This window comes from Corapipo altera, unplaced genomic scaffold, assembly GCF_003945725.1.
Source record: "Corapipo altera isolate COAL_440 unplaced genomic scaffold, ASM394572v1 180, whole genome shotgun sequence".
Taxonomy (NCBI): Eukaryota; Metazoa; Chordata; class Aves; order Passeriformes; family Pipridae; genus Corapipo; species Corapipo altera.
In genome coordinates, this window is record NW_020884915.1 from 1,494,992 (window position 1) to 1,515,177 (window position 20,186).

The 20,186-nt window shown below is 41.5% G+C and overlaps 1 protein-coding gene across 1 annotated transcript in view; it reads right to left on the reverse strand.

Moving 5' to 3' along the window:
* The window catches only part of MGMT (O-6-methylguanine-DNA methyltransferase), a 139,030-nt gene extending 119,208 nt beyond the window's left edge, over positions 1-19,822 (reverse strand). Inside the window, exons 1-3 of the mRNA XM_027655268.1 lie at positions 19,752-19,822; positions 11,078-11,122; positions 1,021-1,160 (exon numbers count right to left, since the gene is read on the reverse strand). Of these exons, the coding sequence (XP_027511069.1) occupies positions 1,021-1,160; positions 11,078-11,101 (164 nt within the window). The 5' untranslated portion in view covers positions 11,102-11,122; positions 19,752-19,822. The remainder of the gene's footprint in view (positions 1-1,020; positions 1,161-11,077; positions 11,123-19,751) is intronic.
* Between the last annotated feature and the right edge of the window lie 364 nt (positions 19,823-20,186).

Consider the following 20,186-nt stretch of genomic DNA (forward strand, 5'->3'; position numbering starts at 1 on the left):
TTCCTAATTAATTTTATACACTCTTCAGTTACAAGGAGAATAAAACAGAAAAACAGAAAAAGGAACACCATACAAATCAATGGGGGATTTTAGAACCAAAAGCAGGAGAAAAAAAAGACAATGTTGAGAGAAGTAAACCAAACCTGTTTGAGCCTTGTCAGTAAGAGAAAGCATTAATGTAACACACTGTGGCAAAACTGCAAATTTATTACCAAAAAACAGTTGAAGAGAGCAGACTTAAAGTAGTAGTATTAATAACTTTGATTTTGGCAGAAGAATTTGGCATAGAAATTTGGAATCTGAGAGTTTTTTGGCATCTAATTCTGAAAGAATTCAATGTTCCTTCTAAAAATGCCACTGAGCATTTCCTCCCAAATAAGGAAAAAGCAAGGACCTGACCAGGACAGATGGACTCCAGCAGATTGAACAGCACTCACATTAAACAGTAAAATGCACCAGTGCCTCCTCAACCAGGCCTAGATTTCAGACATCACCTCCACTGCCATGTAGCATCTGTTTGGAACTCAAAAGGCATAACAGTTCTGAAAAGCCAACTGAAGCTCTCACAAGAACTACACAGTAATTAAAACAATCATTCCCTCCTGGTTCTACATGCTGGAATATATAAATATATATATATATATATAATATATATAAAAAAAGATACATTTTATCTGCAACATTTGTGAAGTCTGCAAGGAGGTTTTACTCCCCAGTGACAGATCTACACGCATGTCAAAAATTAGGGGGGCAGGATGTTCTCTCAAAACCTACATTAAAAATACTTAAAATTTAGAATGTTTCCTTAATAATATTTTTGATGCAGCAGAGAAATGAATGTATTTTGGAGCCACAATTCCTTAAAGGCACTGGAAGTTCCTTCTGCCTCTCACAGGAGCCAGTACGGAGCTCCTAGAACGAGTGGTAAAAAAAAGTGTGCAGAGTTGTGTCTTAGATTCTCTGGGCAATCTCATTCCTCTACAAATACATAAACACAGAATCAATAGGACATGAACTCACCCACTCGGCAGCACGCTCGTTTTGGGAAGTTTTATTCCATGTAAGCCCATTTCACACCCAGAGATCTCGATCTTTCCCACGGGGCTGAGCAGAACCGCATGTTTCTCCTTGCACAGAGAATCTCCAACTTTGGAATTCACCTGTTCAAGAAGACAAAATCCTCTTTAATTGCATGTATGTTCACCAAGGAACAGATATCTCAAGGTACTGAGTAGGTTTCAAAAGTAATTTTAAAAAAGCAAGAAAACTGAATTTCAAGTTTTCTCAAATACGGCTTTACTTTCAAAACTCCAACTTAAACTCATCCATCCTAAGAAGTCACAATCTAAATCAAAGTCTCAAAAAACATGTTAACTAGCAGAACAGTGATCTTCACAAAAATCTGAAACAGCAGCAGTTTCATGGCTGGTTTATCACGGCTGAAATCTGATGTGTTCTGACACTTATTTAAAACAGGATTATTGTGACAACAAAGTATATTTGGTGGTTTAGAGCAGCAGTGTTATGCAAATAACAGCTGGAACACAAATAGAATATGTCTGCTGGAAAAATATATGAAAAAAATCAATCATTCCTTAACAGAAGAAACATTTTTTTATTCCCATTGTTACCAGTCTGGTTTTACAATTACTGATAGGATGTAGTTGGAAACAGCTGCCAAGTATTTCTTAAATTGGACAAGACCAACAATAACATACTTGTCAAATTCATCTTGCCTAAAAAAACCCACCCCAGTCTGAGTCAGTAAATGTTTGAGTTGTATTTACAGTTTGGTTTGTACAATCATTGCAGGAGGACAGGACAGGACACCACAAGTATGTCCAGTGCAGTCACCCAGACACTGAACTGTTGGGCCGGACCCATCGCCATCGGTGCTGGGCAGCCAGGGAAAAACCCCTTTGCTCCAAAGACCTGAATCCATGTGAAACTGGACAAAAAGTGAACAACTGTAGGGCAGTTTGATTAACAAACACAGAATAACAGACTCAAAGAACATTTTGGGTTGGAAGGCACCTTAAAGACCATCTATTGCCACACCTTCCACTATCCCAGGCTGCTCCAAGCTCCATCCACCCTGGCCTTGGACACGTCCAGGGATGGGACAGCCACAGTTTCTCTGGGCAACCTGTGCCAGAGCCTCCCCACCCTCACAGCCAAGAATTCCTTCCCAATCTCCCATCTATCCCTGCCCTCTGGCAGTGAGAAGGCATTCCCTCTTGTCCTGTCACTCCAGGCCCAGGTGCAGGACGGACCTTGTGCTTGGCCTGCTGAACTGCATGAAGTTCCTAGAGAAGCTGTGGCTGTCCCATCTCTGGAAGTGTCCAAGGCCAGGCTGGAGAGCGCTTGAAGCAACCTGATCTAGTGAAAGGTGTCCCTGCACATGGCAAGGGGTGGAATGAGATGAGCTTTAAGGTCCCTTCCAACTCAAACCATTCTGGGATTCTAGGAATGACATACTTGGGATGCACCAGGAGGCAGGAAAGTCTATGCATGATGACTTACAGCTGCCCACTGCTCACAGCTGGACAATAATTAGTTGTTTTCAAAAATAAGAGAATAATTTAAAATCCCATTATTAAGTTCTGTGGAATGAAGTCACATATGTGAGCAATATAATCAGTGTGGGGAGAGCAGAAAAAACATCAAGTACACAGCTTTGTCTACTAGGGCAAGAGTAAACTTAAACCTCTGATTTTGAGGAAGCTCTTATGCAATTCCTCAGTTACAGACATGCAGCAAACAGTACAAATTTACTCAGTTTGAAGAAGTCCTGCTTTAGGAACTGCAGGTTCCCTGTGGTTTATTTACTGTGACTGTGATCCAAATCAGCTTTTTGCTAAATAATCAAATGTTTGATGGTGTTGCAAAGTAACTCTCCTTTTCAACCAACTTCTTCCTTGTTCCTCCTTGAGGATGTGGGTGAACTTTTTGGAGCAGCACCTCCTTGTAGAAGTCAGTAAACAAGCAGTAAAAGTTAACATATGTGGAAAACCAGCATACATTCTTCATGTTTATTGGTGTGACAGCCCTGAACTAGATGCACTGAACCTCATACCACGTGCTCCATGAGTATAACAATTTTAGGATCAGAGGAAAGCTTTTCCATCACACAAAAATGCAGCAAGCAACAGAAAACCATAAATAATGCTATGCCTTCACACCAAGTTGAACTAAGCTTTATAGATGAACCCTTGAGTGACCACAACTCATAGTTTCAGTCTTGTTTATCATATCCATTGGACAGCAATATTTAAATGTTTATTTTTATATAAGAATGAAGCTGCATGACATATATGCACATCCATATACAACTGGGTTGGGAGCCTCCAGGATGAAGGTCACTGTATGGATGTACAACGCAAACTCCTCTGTCCAGATACTCATTTCACTACTTTAATTGGATTCACAGAAAGGGTTGTAAAGCATTGGAACAGGCTGCCCAGGGAAGTGGTGCCATCCCTGGCAGTGTTCAGAAGAGGTGTGCATGTGGTACTTAGGGCCATGCTTGGTGGTGCTGACTGATGGTTGGACTTGGTGACCTTAGAGGACTTTTCCAACCATATTGATTCTGATTCTACTGAAGAGGTGAAAGAAGGCAAAATATCCTTCCAACTTCTGTGTCCCCCCTCAATGTGTACAGTGTTAGAATCCCACTGACAGGTTTCCACTTGGAAAACATATATGCCCATGTGTTGGCACCCACAAGCATTCAGCCCTCAGGATACCAAAATTTGTCTGAAAACCAGGTTTGTCTGAAGGCTCTGGTCAGAGAGACCACACATGTCACTTTTTCACACATTTTTCCCTTCAGCATTACGGAACACTGAGTCCTTCCCATCAGGGAGGAGCCAGAACCCTATTTCTGATGGATCTCCCCTCTACAGGCTTTTCCATTTCCTTTACTCTGCTTTAACAATATAAACCTACCACACCATATCACTGTTATTTAAAAATTAAGAACCCACCCAGATGCTTTAGCAGGTTTCTCATGCAACCTTGCTTCAATGCCAGGCCAGGATATAACCACATACTGGCTTCAAAAAAATTAATTGTTAGAGGACCCCAAACAGCACCAATCACAGGAATTTTTAGTCCTTAAAGCTGGTGTTCTGGATGTGTTTATCCTAAAATATCACTGCCTGCAGGTAGTTCCTTTGGTGGTGCTGATACCCACCCCACTAGAGGGGTGACCAAGGGCCAACTTCTTCATTTACTTCCCATTCTGCATAAATTCATCTAAAAACTCATCATTTCAGTCTCCTGACATTTGCATTGGCAAAGTGGCACATGAGCTATGATTCTCAAGCCCCTGCTTTGATGATGCCATATCATATCAGTGACTTGCCAAAAAGCTATACCAGGAATTTGTGGAGTTTGAAAGGATGATCAATAAATACCAGGGAAGCTGCTGCTTCATCCTAATTACAGGAAAGAAATACCACTCCTGAACTCTCTTAAGTGTCCTTCTTTCGAGTATCACCACGTTCTCAAATCTGCTTGTTATTGATTCAAGTTTGGAATTAAGATTCAATGAAAGCCTGAAATATCAGATTTAAATTTAAGGGAAAATCTTCTCAGGTTTGGGCAATTTCCTACTTCATTTCAGTCATCCTTCCTGATGCACTAAGTTCTACAATTTTCTCATAACAAAATCCTTATCAAGTAATATCACTGGTAGCTGTCAAGGCACAAATCAAACAGGGACCATCATAAAAACACTCTTTAAAATGTGTTTGAGTTGCAAAAAGCTTCTCCCACCCCACCCAGGGCTGCAGAGGTGACCAGTGAGGCTGCCCATGGTCCCTGGGCTGGCACACATCAATGGGCCACCCATCCAAGATTTTCATGCAGTTATAGTTCTTTCTCCATCTCCTTAATAGCTTAAACCTTCCTGTATTTGTTTTACTGGTTTCTGCCTGTTTATTTAAAAGGAAACAATCCATTGTATGTTAAGAATATAGGAAAAGATATTAATAGTGAAGGTAATGTATTTGTGAACATATACAGGAGGGTGGAGGGTAATATTCCAACCTCAGGCAGCCAGTCTTAGAGGAAAAAGCTATTTCTTAGTGTTTTAAGGCAACGAAAGATTTAAGGACTGGGAATGAAACACAGGATCCATGCAATCAGAACAATCTAACAACCCACTCCTGTTAGTATCTTGATTACTCATCTATATTTTCACCTTCCAAAAACTACTGCTTCAAGAGAACAAAGAATTTATGTACTATAAATAATTTCACTGCAGGGAGGAAAGAAGGGAAGAGTTATATGGATGTTTCATACCCAAAAATACTTTAAATACTAGAATATTAGTTACACTTTGCTATTTTTGAATAAAACCTACAGAGAATGAGAAAGATTTAATTCTCAGTCTTTTTGCTTATTATTGCTTGATTTCTTCCCAAGTTAAAATAAAAAGTTTTCTAAAAAAAGCTGCTTCCTCCTCTTGAAAAAAGAGTCCAAAGATTTGGTGTGAACTCTAAAGTTGTACACGATTGTGGCTGCCCCATCCCTGGAAGTGACCAAGGCCAGGTTGGACAACGCTTGGAGCAACCGGGGATAGTGGAAGATGTCCCTGCCCATAGCAGGGAGTGGAACTGGATGGGCTTTAACCCAAACCATTCTGGGATTCCATGACCCACAAAAGTCCCTGAAGATTCGACATCTTAATCTGGACAGATGAAGCTGTGAGAAAGTTGTCCTGGTGCCAGGGCAGGGCTTCTCCTTGTCCAAAAACAACAAGGGAACGCTGCTGCCCTGTGCAACCCACACTCACAGGGCAACCCAACCAACACTCATTACTTAATGGAAAAATAACAATTCCAGTACCATTACACTCACAGCACCCTTCAAACATATAGAAAACTGTTAGTCCAAGGAAAGCTGAGTCCCCCACAGTTTTTAACTTAAGGTAATAGTTACTGAGGAAGAAAAGGTGCTGCATTCATTGCTTAAATTCAACAAGAAAGTCTTGAAACAAAGTCACCATTGTGGGAGCTAATCAGACTGAATTCTGTCAATATAACCTGCTAATAAGTAAAACAGTCTTTAAAATCACCTTTGATGTTCTAAAATACAAGTCCTTTACATACTGCAGTAGGTTCTTGTGAACTAGAGAACCACCCAGCTGGCCATGAGCCACCTCTTCCCGATCCACATCCCCCAAAAACTGTTCCTACCCTGACTATTTCTTCTTCTTACAGAATCCAAAGCCAACTTTCAGCTTTCCAGAACAAAGCACTGGAGATACAGGTCCATGTATTTCTGTTCTTGTCACAAGAGCAATAAACACCTCCCTAGCTGAAGAGCAGGACAAGAATCCAGGTGAAGTGTTTAAAGAAAAGCTGCCCTGAAGTCCTGCCACACTCGACTGATATCTCACTGCTTCTCTAAGTAAATCTAACCCTGGTTAAGCCAAACCTGTAACTTCAGAGGGTATGAAAACAAAACCTCCTTATTTCCTTGCTCAGAGAGGTTTGGAAAGGAAATGTCAGACAGACTGGAAGCAAATCCAGGGTTACTTTGGGGTGGTACAATTTCTTTACCTTCTAAGGAACTAATCCCATAAAAAATGTGAGGGTACAGAATTAAGCTGCATATTTTGAACATATACAAATATACACTGGCATATATGCTCAAAGTCAGTCCCCCTCTTCCCTTATCCAAAGGCCCACTTCACACAAGCTCCTGAAAAACCAGAGGGATATGTGTTCACATGGAACAACATTTGCTTTCTACGGCATTTAAAAAGTATTCGACGAGAGCAAACACATAATTCTTTATTAAACAATCAAAGACAACAAAAGCAAGTTTCTGTTGTCCCATCGTATTATCCTACTAATCCTCTTTGGATGGCAATCAAAAGCCCCCGAAATGCCAAGCCAGGGAAGTGTCTTTCCAAGCAGTGGTCGCCTCTGGCTCTTTGGCTGTGCCTTCAGTCAGTTGCATTGGCAGAGAGGAGCAATGATAAATTCCCAGGGTACTTACAGGGCTATCTCAGACTGCTTTATTTCACTTAAAGTGCATTTTAATTGTAATACACCCACTTCTTCTCCTTTGGAAGAGGCAGGTAGGTTACAGTCTGCATTCCAGACTGCACTCAAGAAGTGCATTTTTTGACTCCATCTACTGCTCATGCCAAGCTTTGATTTGAGATGGTGTCAGCAGACACTCAAACACAAGACCCCAGTGGACTGTTTAAACAGGAATTCTGATGTATTATTTCCTCCAATACTTCTCCAAAAACAAGTAAACACATCCTGCATCATTCCCCAGCTATTACTTACACAGGAAGTTTAAATGTGATGCAAGCACAACAGGCACGTGGCAGCTAAACCACACATACAGTGGAACATTTTTATCATTTTATATCAATAGCGTGAAGTAAAAATTAACAATTTATGATCTTCGAGGTGCTTTCCAACCCAAACAATTCTCTGATTCTATTTACACACAGCACAGAAACAAAATGCTATTAGAAAGTGTGTTAATTAGTTGTAAAAACTAGTGATTGTGGTGGGGACACCAAGTTATTCAGAGTATCTATGACTTTATGAAGTCTCACACAGGAAAGGAAAAGTCCAGGAGCAGCCATCTGGATTTTCCAGTGCCTGAAAGTGTTACCTCTTAGTAAAAAGTGCATACGTGCTTTTACAGGAAGCACCTCAAGGGTCTAAGTGTAGAGTGGGAGCTGGGAAAGGAAAGGTTGTCCAGGGAAGGGAGCGGAGCTGGGGAAGGGTCTGGAGCACCAGGAGCAGCTGAGGGAGTTGGGGGGGCTCAGCCTGGAGAAAAGGAGGCTCAGGGGGGACCTTCTCACTCTCTGTAACTCCCTGACAGGAGGGGGGAGCCAGATGGAGGTTGGGCTCTGCTCCCAGGGAACAAGGGACAGGATGAGAGGAAACAGCCTCAAGCTGTGCCAGGGGAGAGTCAGGTTGGACATCAGGAGGAATTTCTCCATGGAAAGGGTGTACAGGCATTGGAAGGGACTGCCCAGGGAGGTGGTGGAGTCTGGTGGTGGACTGGCCGTGGCACTCAGTGGTCTGGGCTGGGTGACAAGGTGGGGATCGGGCACAGGTTGGACTGATGGGCTGGGAGGGCTTTTGCAACCCCACTGATTCTGGGATTTAAAGATTTACTCCTTAAAAACCATTGAGGTGCTTCCTATAAAAGCACGTATGCACTTTTTACTAAGAGGTAATACTTTGAGGCACTGAGAAATACAGAATTGACTGCCAAAATCAGTGCCTGATATAAAGCACATGCACAGCTTGTCATGGAGCACACGACTCTTTACAGGGTTCAGCTGTGGATGTAAATATGTGGCAACTACTCTAATACAACAAAAACAGATGAAATTTTAATCAAATGAGCCTCCTATCAGGTTCAAGGGAACTGAAAATGGGCTAAAATGAAAAAAAACCTAGCAGAAGAATGACTTTAATATTGGGTAACATTTCAAGTTTTTATCACCTAAATCCACAAAATTCCTGATCTGCTCCTGCTTATCTTCTCTTCAGAGCTGGAGTCAGGACCAGCTAAATAAAAGATAATGCAACTAGGCATAACACAATAAAAGATATTACCTTCCCAATGCATTATTGCTGCCAATTATAAGAATCACTTCAACTTAATTTCAAAGGCACAATCACCCTCAACTGTAACAGTCTCTTTTTTAAATTTCAAACAGTATTACATTAAGGCAATAACTCACCTTCCAGCTATAATATCAGTCTCCCTTATTGCAAAAATACATTTCATAAATACTTCTCATCGACAAGTCAAGCTAATTCAGGTTAATTTTATTGTATTTTGGTGCTATCTCACATTTGTGTGCAATTACCTTTATCATTTTATTGCCATGCCAGAAAGTAATCAGAACAATTATTTGAAAAAGGAGGGGTATAAATTCTAGATCACAGTTGCTGGCATTTTTGATAAAATAGCAGCTTTATCTCAGGAAGTGGCAGGGACATGGGATAAATCATGCATCAGTCAAGTGTAGCTGACCCCCAAGTGCATTGCACAATATCAGGAGTGCTTCAAAAGAAACTTTCCTATATAATCCATCATCCTTTATAATACCAAAATAGCTCTACCTGAAGAGTAGGAGCTGGAGAATAATAACAAAATAAATCTAAGCAATATGAACAAAACCATTAATAGTGCTCCTTAAGCTGAAGGAGAGTCAGGAATCTGAGTTGTGTTCCAGGAAAGAATTTCACTGAATTTTTTGAAATGAGTAGAGCAGATTTAAACAAATGAAGCAGCAAAATGTGTATTAAGAATTCACTAGAAATACAAAAATAAATACACACAAGAGGTGTCAAAAAGACTTGTATAAAAATATCAGATTGTAGTCTTGGCACACACATATCTGAATTTTCCTATAGTTATCCACCTCTGCTTCATTCAGGACAAGTGTTTCAGTATTAACAGAGAGCAAAGAATCACTGTTAGTACAAGAATCTATCCACTAAGTTTAAATTTAATACATACAAGAGGAACAGATGACACTTAGAATCTTCTAATGTACTAGAAAAATTGCCACATTGCATATTTAGGAATTTTGGAGGGTTTTCATGTTCTTATGACAGACATCCCTATGTATGGTCACACAGAGTCCGACAGCCTTCCAGCCTCTTCCACCCAAACCCAACAGACATTTTTGGTCACTGCAACAGAACCAGGGATGGAGTGGGAGACAGATACAATGATTATGGAAAATGCCCATATCTGCTGGGAATTCTGCCTGTTTTCCCAAACCATTGTTCAGCCACCTGCTGAAAAATTGCTCAGCACATTCCATGGGTGATAACCGATTTCTGTAAAACCCGTGTGTCAGGCACACACTCTGCTTCACCAGCGTGGGGCTGGGCTCAAAGTCACACTGTAATCACACAGTAAAAATATCACCAAAACCATCAATACATATATATTAACATGCATCCAGAGTGGGGGAAGTGTCTGCAGAGTCCTGGCAGAGTTTGTATGTTTTACCTTAAACCTTCTGTCTCCTCGCATATCAAAAGGGGAAAACTCCCCCAACAGCTAAAGCTGCACCTTTCAACTCCATGTGAGGGCGGGAGAAAGGAAAAGGTAGACAAATTATTAATTTCATGTTACTTGCCAGTTATATCACACCTTGCTTGGAATGACAGGGAACGAGGGATTCTTCCTCCCAAATATTTCTCTATTAGTCCAGGTACCTGCTAAAAGGTGTTTGCAACTGGAAGATATACAAATACAACTGAACAGATGATTGTTCAAGAGAAAAAAAGTGAAGCAAGAATTTATTTTTCTAGATTTCTTCCTCAATCATTCCATTTAAAAAAATAAAAACTCTTTTCTTTTGTGGAAAGGAGGTAGACAACACAGAATCCACCAAAATATGCCTTTTATAAGCCACGTGACATTATGTAAGGCAGATAAAAATGACCAGAGATGCCTCTATTAAGACATTTTAACAGAGTTGGAAGTTGCCAACAGGAATAGTTAGAAATGCAGGTGTGATTGTAGAAGAAATGTTTTCCTAAAGGAGCACCACTAATGTTATAAAAATAGATAATTCACAGAAAAAAAATGTATTCATGTCTTCAAAGTTCATTTCAATCATTTCAGGGAGAGGGTTATCGACTAAAAATGTGTTGATGCCTTTCTTTCAGTAAGGTAAATGACCCGAATATCTGGGTAAACAGCCATGTTTTCTCCTTTTGGTATGAAGTTACTGCCCTACACCCACCCCATTGAAGCATCAAGCCTCAAAATTAAGCCTGTTTTCCAGGAAGGTGTTTATTAGGAAATGGAAAAAGTAGCTTTGTCCTGTTATTTATGCTCTGTGGCAGATGGATACGTGATGGGGAAAGGTCCACTGATGCCTGTTCCCAACCATGACAGAGCTACAGAGATTTACAATGCAGCATCAATCTTGTCAGCTGGGTTCTTAATCCTGACTGCTGGGCACTGGGGACAAAACAAACTATGTTACGTGAACTCTTTTGTAATGCTGTTCTTCCAGTGGACACCCAAATGCAAAGAGATTTCACTGGAAACTTACTCTTGGAATGAGCCTTGGCGCCATCGCAGAAAAAAAAGTCTCCACCTGCAAGGAAAAAATAATTCTCGCATTATTTAATTTGAATTCCACATTTGAATTCCACACCCATATTATCATGTCTCTTATAACCACCTCAATTTTTTAAATGAGCTCTAAGTTTCAATATATATGTGTAATTTCCAAAGGGAGTTTGATTTTTTAGAAACAGCAAGGAATTTTAATGTTGATGAGGTCACTAAACAAAAAAAAAAAAGAAAAATCAACAGATGGCACAGGGAAGACTTCTTTCCATAACAAGCACTGCACAACTCTGATATTTGGAATAAGAATGCCTTAAAAAATAAAAATATTAATTTAATAATTTCTTACAGGCAGTCCTGCACTTCTAAGTTACTTAGTAAAGTAACCAGCCTTTTGTAATTTAGGAAATATCACATTTTAAGGCATGAAAGCAAGTGATTTCACTATATTGTGGGTTTAAAAGTACAGATTGCAAACCGCTAAGTACATAAGAAATGTTAACTCCAGTTATAATTCTAGTCGTCCACAGTATCATTGTTTACATACTATAACTTGAAAATCAAAAATACAATAATACAATTAAAAATTATATTTTTGGTTCCAGGTTCCTCTCTCCTCTCCCCTTTGAAATACAGGATAATTACTATTTCTTTGGCATTTAACTCCCTCCCTCTAGTTTTTTTCTCAATGACACTTAGCCAAGATCACTTTGTCTTTGAAGGATGTGGTATAAATACTGTATTTTTAAAAATCAGGGAGATTATGTGCCAAAGCCCAGCTCCACAATCCTGACTCACAGCCAGGCTCAATGGGAACTGCTCCACTTAAGTCAGGGAACTCTCTACTCCACAGGAGAGGAAAAGTGTATCCGCTTCAGGAATGATAAATCTCTTGGAAAAGAAATTATATGAACATCTGAGACTCTCCAAGACTCTCCAACATATCAAGCCTTGAAGTCCAAGGCAGTGACAGAACACACAGACACTTCCCAACTACTTACAAGCAAAGAGCAACATTTAACATTACATCTTTTTTATTATAAGTGTTTAAAATTAAGGTTGATAATTAGTATTTTAGCTATACTAGCAATCATGCCTTGCAAGGCAGGCATTGCAATGAGCACTCACTGCATTTTTAAATGTAAGTCAGGCAGATGAACAATCTAATAGTATTACTTAAAATACCTGTGATAGAGCTAAAAATAAAACAGCAATTTATTTCTATTACCAGCTCAGAGCTTTGACTTTCAAAGTACACAGGAAGGCTCAGTTTTTTCAGATTGTCCTGAAAGGTAAAGCTCAATTTTGCCTCAGAAAGAAGATTTATTTAGAAGTTTGTTTCAAACCCTTCAGCCCAAAGACCAAGGAGAAGTGCACTGTGTAAGTGCACTGAGTTAAGCCAACGTTACACAGATAATCCCAGGAGTCTGCATCTAGTCTTTGCCTTTCCACACATCCCCAGGAGGCCAAGGAGTAGGAAAGCTGATGGGATGGCAGGGATGACACATCACGACGGGACAGTGAGCCAGGAGCAGGCCTCAAACCCATTCAACAAAACAAGGACAGCCTTGACGCTTCCTCAATGCCACAGTACCGAAATCATGAGTAAAGCCTAAGGAGAATCCCAGACCAACTAGTGTTCATCACCTATTTCTGCCCCAGATTGAGCTCCACCATCTCTAGTCCAACACAGCTTTCCCCTGGTGACAAGAACTTGGGCAAAGCCAGAGATGCCCAAACCATGGTGGTTAGAAGACTTCTGGTAGCCAGATAGGGGAAAAACATACAAGATCCTTGGAAAGTCCAAATTGTCACCCTAAAATGTACGTCAACCTTGCACAGACTTATCTTGTTGGAAGAGGTCAGTATATGAACTGTAACTTCACATTGAGTTGAAGGCTTCTCCAAAGGTTGATTTTGAAGGCAAGATGCCAAAATCTCTTCTTGACAGCACGCACTGATCAAATTCAATATCTCATTCTAGATCACCTTCTAGAAACTGAGATATCAGAATAACATTTTAAAAAAAGGAAAGCTTAATGAAAGAAATCTTCACCAAAATGGAAAATTTCCTCCTGCATTTGCAGAGAGTGGGATAAACTGAAGAGATTAACAATCACAAGTGAGGAAACAAACCCAGAAGTAATTTGTCCCCATCCTCACTAGCTCAGAGCTGCCCAACTGGGATTGGTGAAGTCCATCTGCTGTGGAGCTCCTGCCTCAGTCTTGAGTGGTGGGATCACCTCAGTTCCCCCTGGCCTTTTAATCAACATGTGCCCAATTTCCCCACAACTTCTGCTCCCACCCAAGAGCTGTGCTGAGGAGCAGCCCAGGCTTCCTCAGCAGCAGGATGCTCCTGAGACACCTGAAGATAGACAAATGCCTTCAGGTGCTGAAAATGGTGCAGAAGAAAAGACATCACAGCCCCACCCTGGGAGCATTCCAAACCTTTAGATATGTCAACAGACCAAAATGTAAAGAAAAGTCAGGGGTTAGAACAAAACCAGATCCATAAAGGCCACGAAATTTTCCAGCTATGTTTTGTTGATGATCAAGAACAGAAGTCCTTAGGTTTTGAGATACTTCCCTGGGTTTTTCCCCCCACAGGACTGCAGCCTGAGAAGTATACGTGATGGTAGTAAGAACTTAGATTAATAAGAAGTATTTTTCTCAGTTCATCAACTTTTAAACACTAAAGGAAGATTCTCCTTGAAAGACAAGTCCTCAGGATGCACAGAACACTCTGGTTCAGCACTAAAATTTAAACTCAGCTATTACACAAGTCACTATACGAATAAAATTCCATATGAAAACATTTAAAGTACATTAGATTTTTGGTCAAGATGAAAGCCTGAAAAAAAAAGAAAGAAACTCCAGCAATCTATTCTAATTGGGTTCCCATGGTAACTGTACAATTGGGTTTTTCAGTGTAACATCCCAAAGGCCCAATGCACACTTGTAAAATATACTTCAAACAGCCGGAATTGTTTTTACATTACAGCACTCCCAGGAAGATCAATTACTATACATCCCCACCCTAACTATTAGTGGCAGGAGATGTTAACACTATTGGCCATATTAACATAAGTCATGTAAAAAACCCTACATATCACCATCATTATATAAAACTAATTACACACTTCAGATTCATCAAACATGTTCCGAGTAATAAACCAATACTAGTCTTGTCACTAGATCATGTTTACTGAGTGTTAGAAATCAACCCCAAATATATGCCAAACCATTTTTGCTTCTCATATTGATCTCAAGGATAAACAGAATCAATCATTAATAATTACATTATAAGATGACCCACAGGGTTAATCATATTCTTAGAAACTCTCACTATGGAATCAAACATAGCAGCACAAAAAGGCAGCTGAAAAGCATTTAAATCCAGGCCAGGTGCATTAACAATAATATAAAAAAAGGTGCAGTCACCAACATGCAACTCAGGCAATCAGTGAAAAGAAAGTATTACTATTGATGTCTTTGAAAAAAACCAATAACAAGTATTTTTTTACTTCCCTGTGAGGGTGGTGAAGCCCTGGCACAGGTTGCCCAGACAAGCTGTGGCTGCCCCATCCCTGGAAGTGTTCCAGGCCAAGTTGGACAGGACTTGGAACAACCAGGGATAATAGAAGGTGTCCCTGCTCATGGCAGGGGGTGGAAGGAGATTATGAGCTTTAAGGTCCCTTCCCACCCAAACCAGTCTCGAATACTATGATTTCCTTAAAAAGTTTTTTTTCAGATGAAGCACTTTGCCTTGTTGGGCCCTAATTTCAGTCTTAAAGCACAACCCTGGCCACAGACCCAGATTTTACTTCCATCCCACTGCCTAAGCCTCAAAGCTAAAAGTAGACACTGACTCAGGCCCATTAAGCAGGATTCAAAACAAACTAATTCCTTTATATTCAAAAAAAACCCCAAAAACACAACTGTAGACAGTTTGAATAAAGTCAATCTCATTTCTCACTCAACCAAAAATCTTAGTATTTCATGAAGTCAGCAAACAATCAAAAGTATTTCTGGTGTCAATAGGAGACTGTGCAAGGGATTTCCCTTTTTCCCCCACCCTTCCTACTACATCCCATCTGATTATACTGAAATCAGGGAAGATATTGTGTGAATTTTCTCCAGGACAATGGTGACAGACTAAAGTGTCCTGTCACCATCACCAGCCCACTGGTGCCAAAGCAGGTTTGTGCTCCCTATGTACTGTCAGATACTGTACATTCATCTGCTGGTTTTTCTGTGTGAAACAGAAAAAATAATCTTTTAACAGGGCCTTAAGTCTACTTTGGGTGTTTATTAAAAAGTTTAACTAATTAACAGCCCTTCTGCACACTTGAGTGTACAAACAAGCCAAGATAACACTGTTGTTTGCACTGTGCTGACTGATCTAAAGCACTCAGATAATTTCAATATTACTGATGATGATTATGCAGCAACAACATTTACAAGACAGCACTAATACTTGCTATCTGCTAATGCAGGGTTACCTGGAGGGAGTTAAATCTCCTCGTGGAGCATGTCATGATTCAGACAACAAAGCAACTCTGACTTCTGTGGGCTGTGTTAATATATATACATTAAAATACTGATTTCATTAATCTGCCCATAATGCACTAAAAAAATGGCATTTGAATAAAAATTAAAAGCTGAAGATGCACCCATCAGGTAAGACCAAAAGCCAAAATTATTCTTTATTCCCCTTTGCCAAGCTGCTCAAGACTGCAGGCCTTCAGTCAGTAAAGATATATAACTATTATTTCACTCCCAAAACAGAGGAATTAGAACCTTTGTATCAGTGACCTCCCCTCTTCCTCCTTGAGATTAAAGGTGACTTGTTCAGGTGTAAGTATTTTTAATCACCTTCAGAATCTACAGGTCCAAGTTTCACAAGTGACTTAAAAAGATACTTGTGAAATTATTTCTATCATTTAATTTGGCCCAATATAAATTGACACCAGATAGTCCTGACAACCATCAGGATAGGGTGCTTTAGCTCTGTTGATATAAAATAGTAAATAAGGAAACAACTTGAAAAAGGCTCAGTAAAAAGCATCAATATGGTGACATATCACCAAATAAAAACTTCCATAATAACTCAACTCCCATGAAACTCCAAAGTCACATGAGTTTTATTGACGTTTGAATATTTTTTTTTAACAGTTACCTGGACAATAGAAGCAGATCCTCAGTTTTAAAAACTGGATTTTGTATTCATGAAAAATACTTGCATAGAGGTTTGGGTTTACAGTTTGCTTGTACCTCCAGCTGCACATTTTAACTTCATGCTGGCCCAAACACACACCTGTGTTGGGTGACAACATCAGAAACATAGGCAACAAAATTTAACAGAGGAGTTTTTCTTGCATCAGGAAGGTTTTACTCATTATACCCTCAGGTAAATTAGCACAACTAAAACCAATACAGTTTTGTAGGAAGCAACATTCCCAGCCATCAACAGAGGTAAGAATTTCAAGGCCTGGGTGTCTGCTGTAAGGACCTTGAACTTTTTGCTTTTTAATTACAGCATTAATGAAGTCAAGCTCACAACCCCCCCTCAAAACACACGCTAAAACCTGTCACTACCTAAAGATTTCAAGCCCCCCAAAATTAAAACTTTACTCTCCATTTTCCCATTAGTTCCATTCTCCTCACCAGCCCAGATATGAACATGGGGTAAACTAGAGAATTGCACAATCCGTCAATAAAATAAACGTGTTTGCAACTACTGTCCATATGACTCAACTTGTCAGTAAAAACTGCCACCAGCGCTGTGCTTGCAGAAAAATGTCCATAAATGCATTATTGCGACTGGCAGATCGATGTCCATAATAAAAACAAATAGAGTTAACAAGTGCTGCCTTCCCCGAGTTATGCCACGGGTGGGATGTGTATCCAGCTTCCTCAACAGCTTCTGGGAATGAGTATTACAGTGTTAGGCACTTGCTGACTGCACCAGCACTGCAAGCAGGGATCATTCTAATGCAGGAAGCCTTTAAAGCATTAGACCAAATATTAGTTTCATCAGGATGGGTTTGGAAGTCTCACACATTCAGAATTTGACATGGGAACAGACCCCCTGCTCTAAAGGCTGAATCATCTGTCCCATCGCAATATTAGGAAGAAAACATTCCCTAAGAGGGTGGTAAGGCACGGGTATGGATTTCCCAGAGGATGCCCCATCCCTGGAAGTGTCCAAGGCCAGGTTGGAGAGGGCTTGGAGCAACCTGGCCTAGTGGAAGGTGTCCCTGCCCACAGCAGGGGGTGAAACAAGATGAGCTTTAAGTTTTCTTCCAGCCCAAAAAATTCTGAGATTACATGATACTGCTCCATGAAATACAAAATGAAGATGTTAACAACTACCACAAGCAGGAAGGCTTTTTCTCTCAGGAAATAAGTGTAATTTAAGTGGAGTTGCAGCGCAGGCAGAACAGGTCACTGTTAAACATCCCAACACATTGGGATCTGCAGTTTGTTCCCATGAGTCTCTTACAGTACCAACACCTGAAAAACCACCTCTCCTGAAACCACCACAAATGAGCATGTCACCAGAAGTGGAGGACAAGGTTCACAAGGAAATTATGCATTGCTAGAGCAGGTAGCTCATTGAGGTTTAATTCCTAAGAATCAGATGTTCTCATTCCTCCAAACCCCTAGTTGTATAGGAAAAAACCATTACAAAAACAGCATCCATGTCTTTGACATGTTCTCCTTTGAACTTTTTTGCATTACTGCTCCTTCCAGCTGTTTCCCCTGTCACCAAAGTCAGTTCAACCAGTATTTCTCAAGTGCAGCCTTTCCACCTTACCCACACTTCCCATAACAAACTTTGTTTTTCCTGCACAAGTCCTTAAATCAGCCATTCAGGGCCACCCCAATATTCCAGAGGGCAGGAGCTTCTCCTTCAGGTTACAATCCCTTCAGTGATGCCATGAGCTGATTCTCTACATAAGTTAAGCACTAAACAGTGGTGACAAGATAATTACAGAGTTATCAAGAGATAAAGTAGTCACGGTAACACAAGTTGCACTATAACTACAACAGTTTCCTATAGAGCTTCTGTTCAGTTGCTGGTGTAATTGGTGTAATTAACTTGTCATGGATCAGAATGCAGATAGGAACTGCTAAAGCCACCTTCCAAGCTCACATAGCCACATCTTTTTCCCTCTGAAACTTGTAGCTTTTGGTAGAAGTGTCCACATCTAGAACATTTCTGTTTGAAAACAAAGCAAACAAAACTTTTACTAGAAAAAATTATGTCACAGAATGACAACACCCACAAGAAAACAACCTGACAAATTTCACATAACTGGATGGTTTTTAGAAGTATCCTGCATTCCAGGGACGGGTTTTGCCCCAGAAGGAGTAAGCTTTACAAACATCACAGCAGTCCAACACCAAGGAACTTAAAGATTAATGAAGCCAGAGAGAAGGGGGAGAGGGCAAAAGCCCCAGTGCAAAATTAAGACCTGAAGAAACAACCTGGGTTTAAAACAAGGTATTTGGTGTCTTCTGTGAGGGGGGAGCACAAGCCTGGACACAAAAGTTAGTCGAGAAATGACTGTCACAGTACAAACGTTATGCCCCAGTTCATAAAATGGAGGTTTTCAATGTGAAACACTGCAGAGACTGCATCTCACTGTTAAACAAGAGTTCCATCTGCAAAAATAAGACACAACTCAGCAACAGGTTTATTTGGGAGGGGTAAAACAATAAATAATTCTTTACACTTACTGTGCTTCAAAAACTGCATTAAGTTACAATATTGTAATTATTTTTAAAAAGCTGCAGAGCTTGGCTTTTACACCAGTGGCAAAAGGATACTTTTACATTAATATCAATTTGATAGGTATGACAGAGTAATAGGTCAGGTCAAGCTGGAAGGGGGTCCAACCTCCCTGCTCAAGCAGAGTCATCCCAAAGCACATGGCACAGGATTGCATCCAGCTGGTTCTGAATATTCCCAGTGAGGGGGACTTCACAACCTCTCTGGGTAACCATTTGGGAATTATTTTGGTGCAGTTCCATGCTAATCTGCTCTGACTACAGAAAGCAGAGCACTGCCACCCATCCACCCCAGTACTACTCAACCCACAGCAAATACATGGCATAGGATTGCATCCTGAAAGTTCTGGAATATCCCCAGTCAGGGAGAATCTGGGCAACCTTTTGGGAATTATTTTGGTGCAGTTTCATGCACCATGATCTGCTCTGACCACAGGCTGCTGCCATCCATCCATCCATCCAACCACCATAACACTGCTCCGCCTAAATCCACGTGGAAACCAACGCACTTTTAGGTGCCCGGGCTCCCCCAGCAGCCCCAAACCCAGCCCCTGAATACTCCGAGTTGGAAAGGACCCACGAGGATCACCGAGTCCAACTCTGCGGTGCGGCGCTCTGACCAAGGTTTGGGGGGTCCCGTTCGCAGGGTCACAGGACGGCGGTACCCGGGGGGGCGGAGCATCCCCATCCCCATCCCCATCCCCATCCCTCGTTCGCTGCGGTGCAAACCGAAACCTCAGGGCAGGGCGAAGCTGGGAGCGCTCACCCCTCCCATCCCACCCTCCAGCCGGCTCCTGGGTGTCCCTGCGTGTCCCTGGGTGTCCCTGGAAGTCCCTGGGTGTCCCGGCCCCGCGCACCTGCCCGGGGCGGAGGAGCCGAGCGGCGGTGGCGGGGCCGGTCCGGGCAAGGCCGCGCTGCCGGGGCGGAGCCGGGGCCGCCCGGAAGAGGCAGAGCCGAAGGGTTCCAGCGAGCTCCGGGCCGGGTTCGGTGACACCTGTGTGGTCACTCCCTGCTTATATGGCCGGGCAGGGAGGGGCACATCCCCCGGTGATGGGAGCGCGTCCCTGCCATGGGCACACCCGGGGCAGCGCGGCTGTGCCCGGACACAGCCCTGTCGGAAACACGGATTAATGTAAAAATCCATCACAAAGCAGCGATCTGAGCGCACTGACCAGTCGGGGTGTCCAGCCTGGGGAGGAGAAGGCTCCGGGAGACCTTCGAGCCCCTTCCAGTGACTAAAGGGGCTCCAGGAGAGCTGGAGAGGGACTGGGGACAAGGGCATGAAATGACAG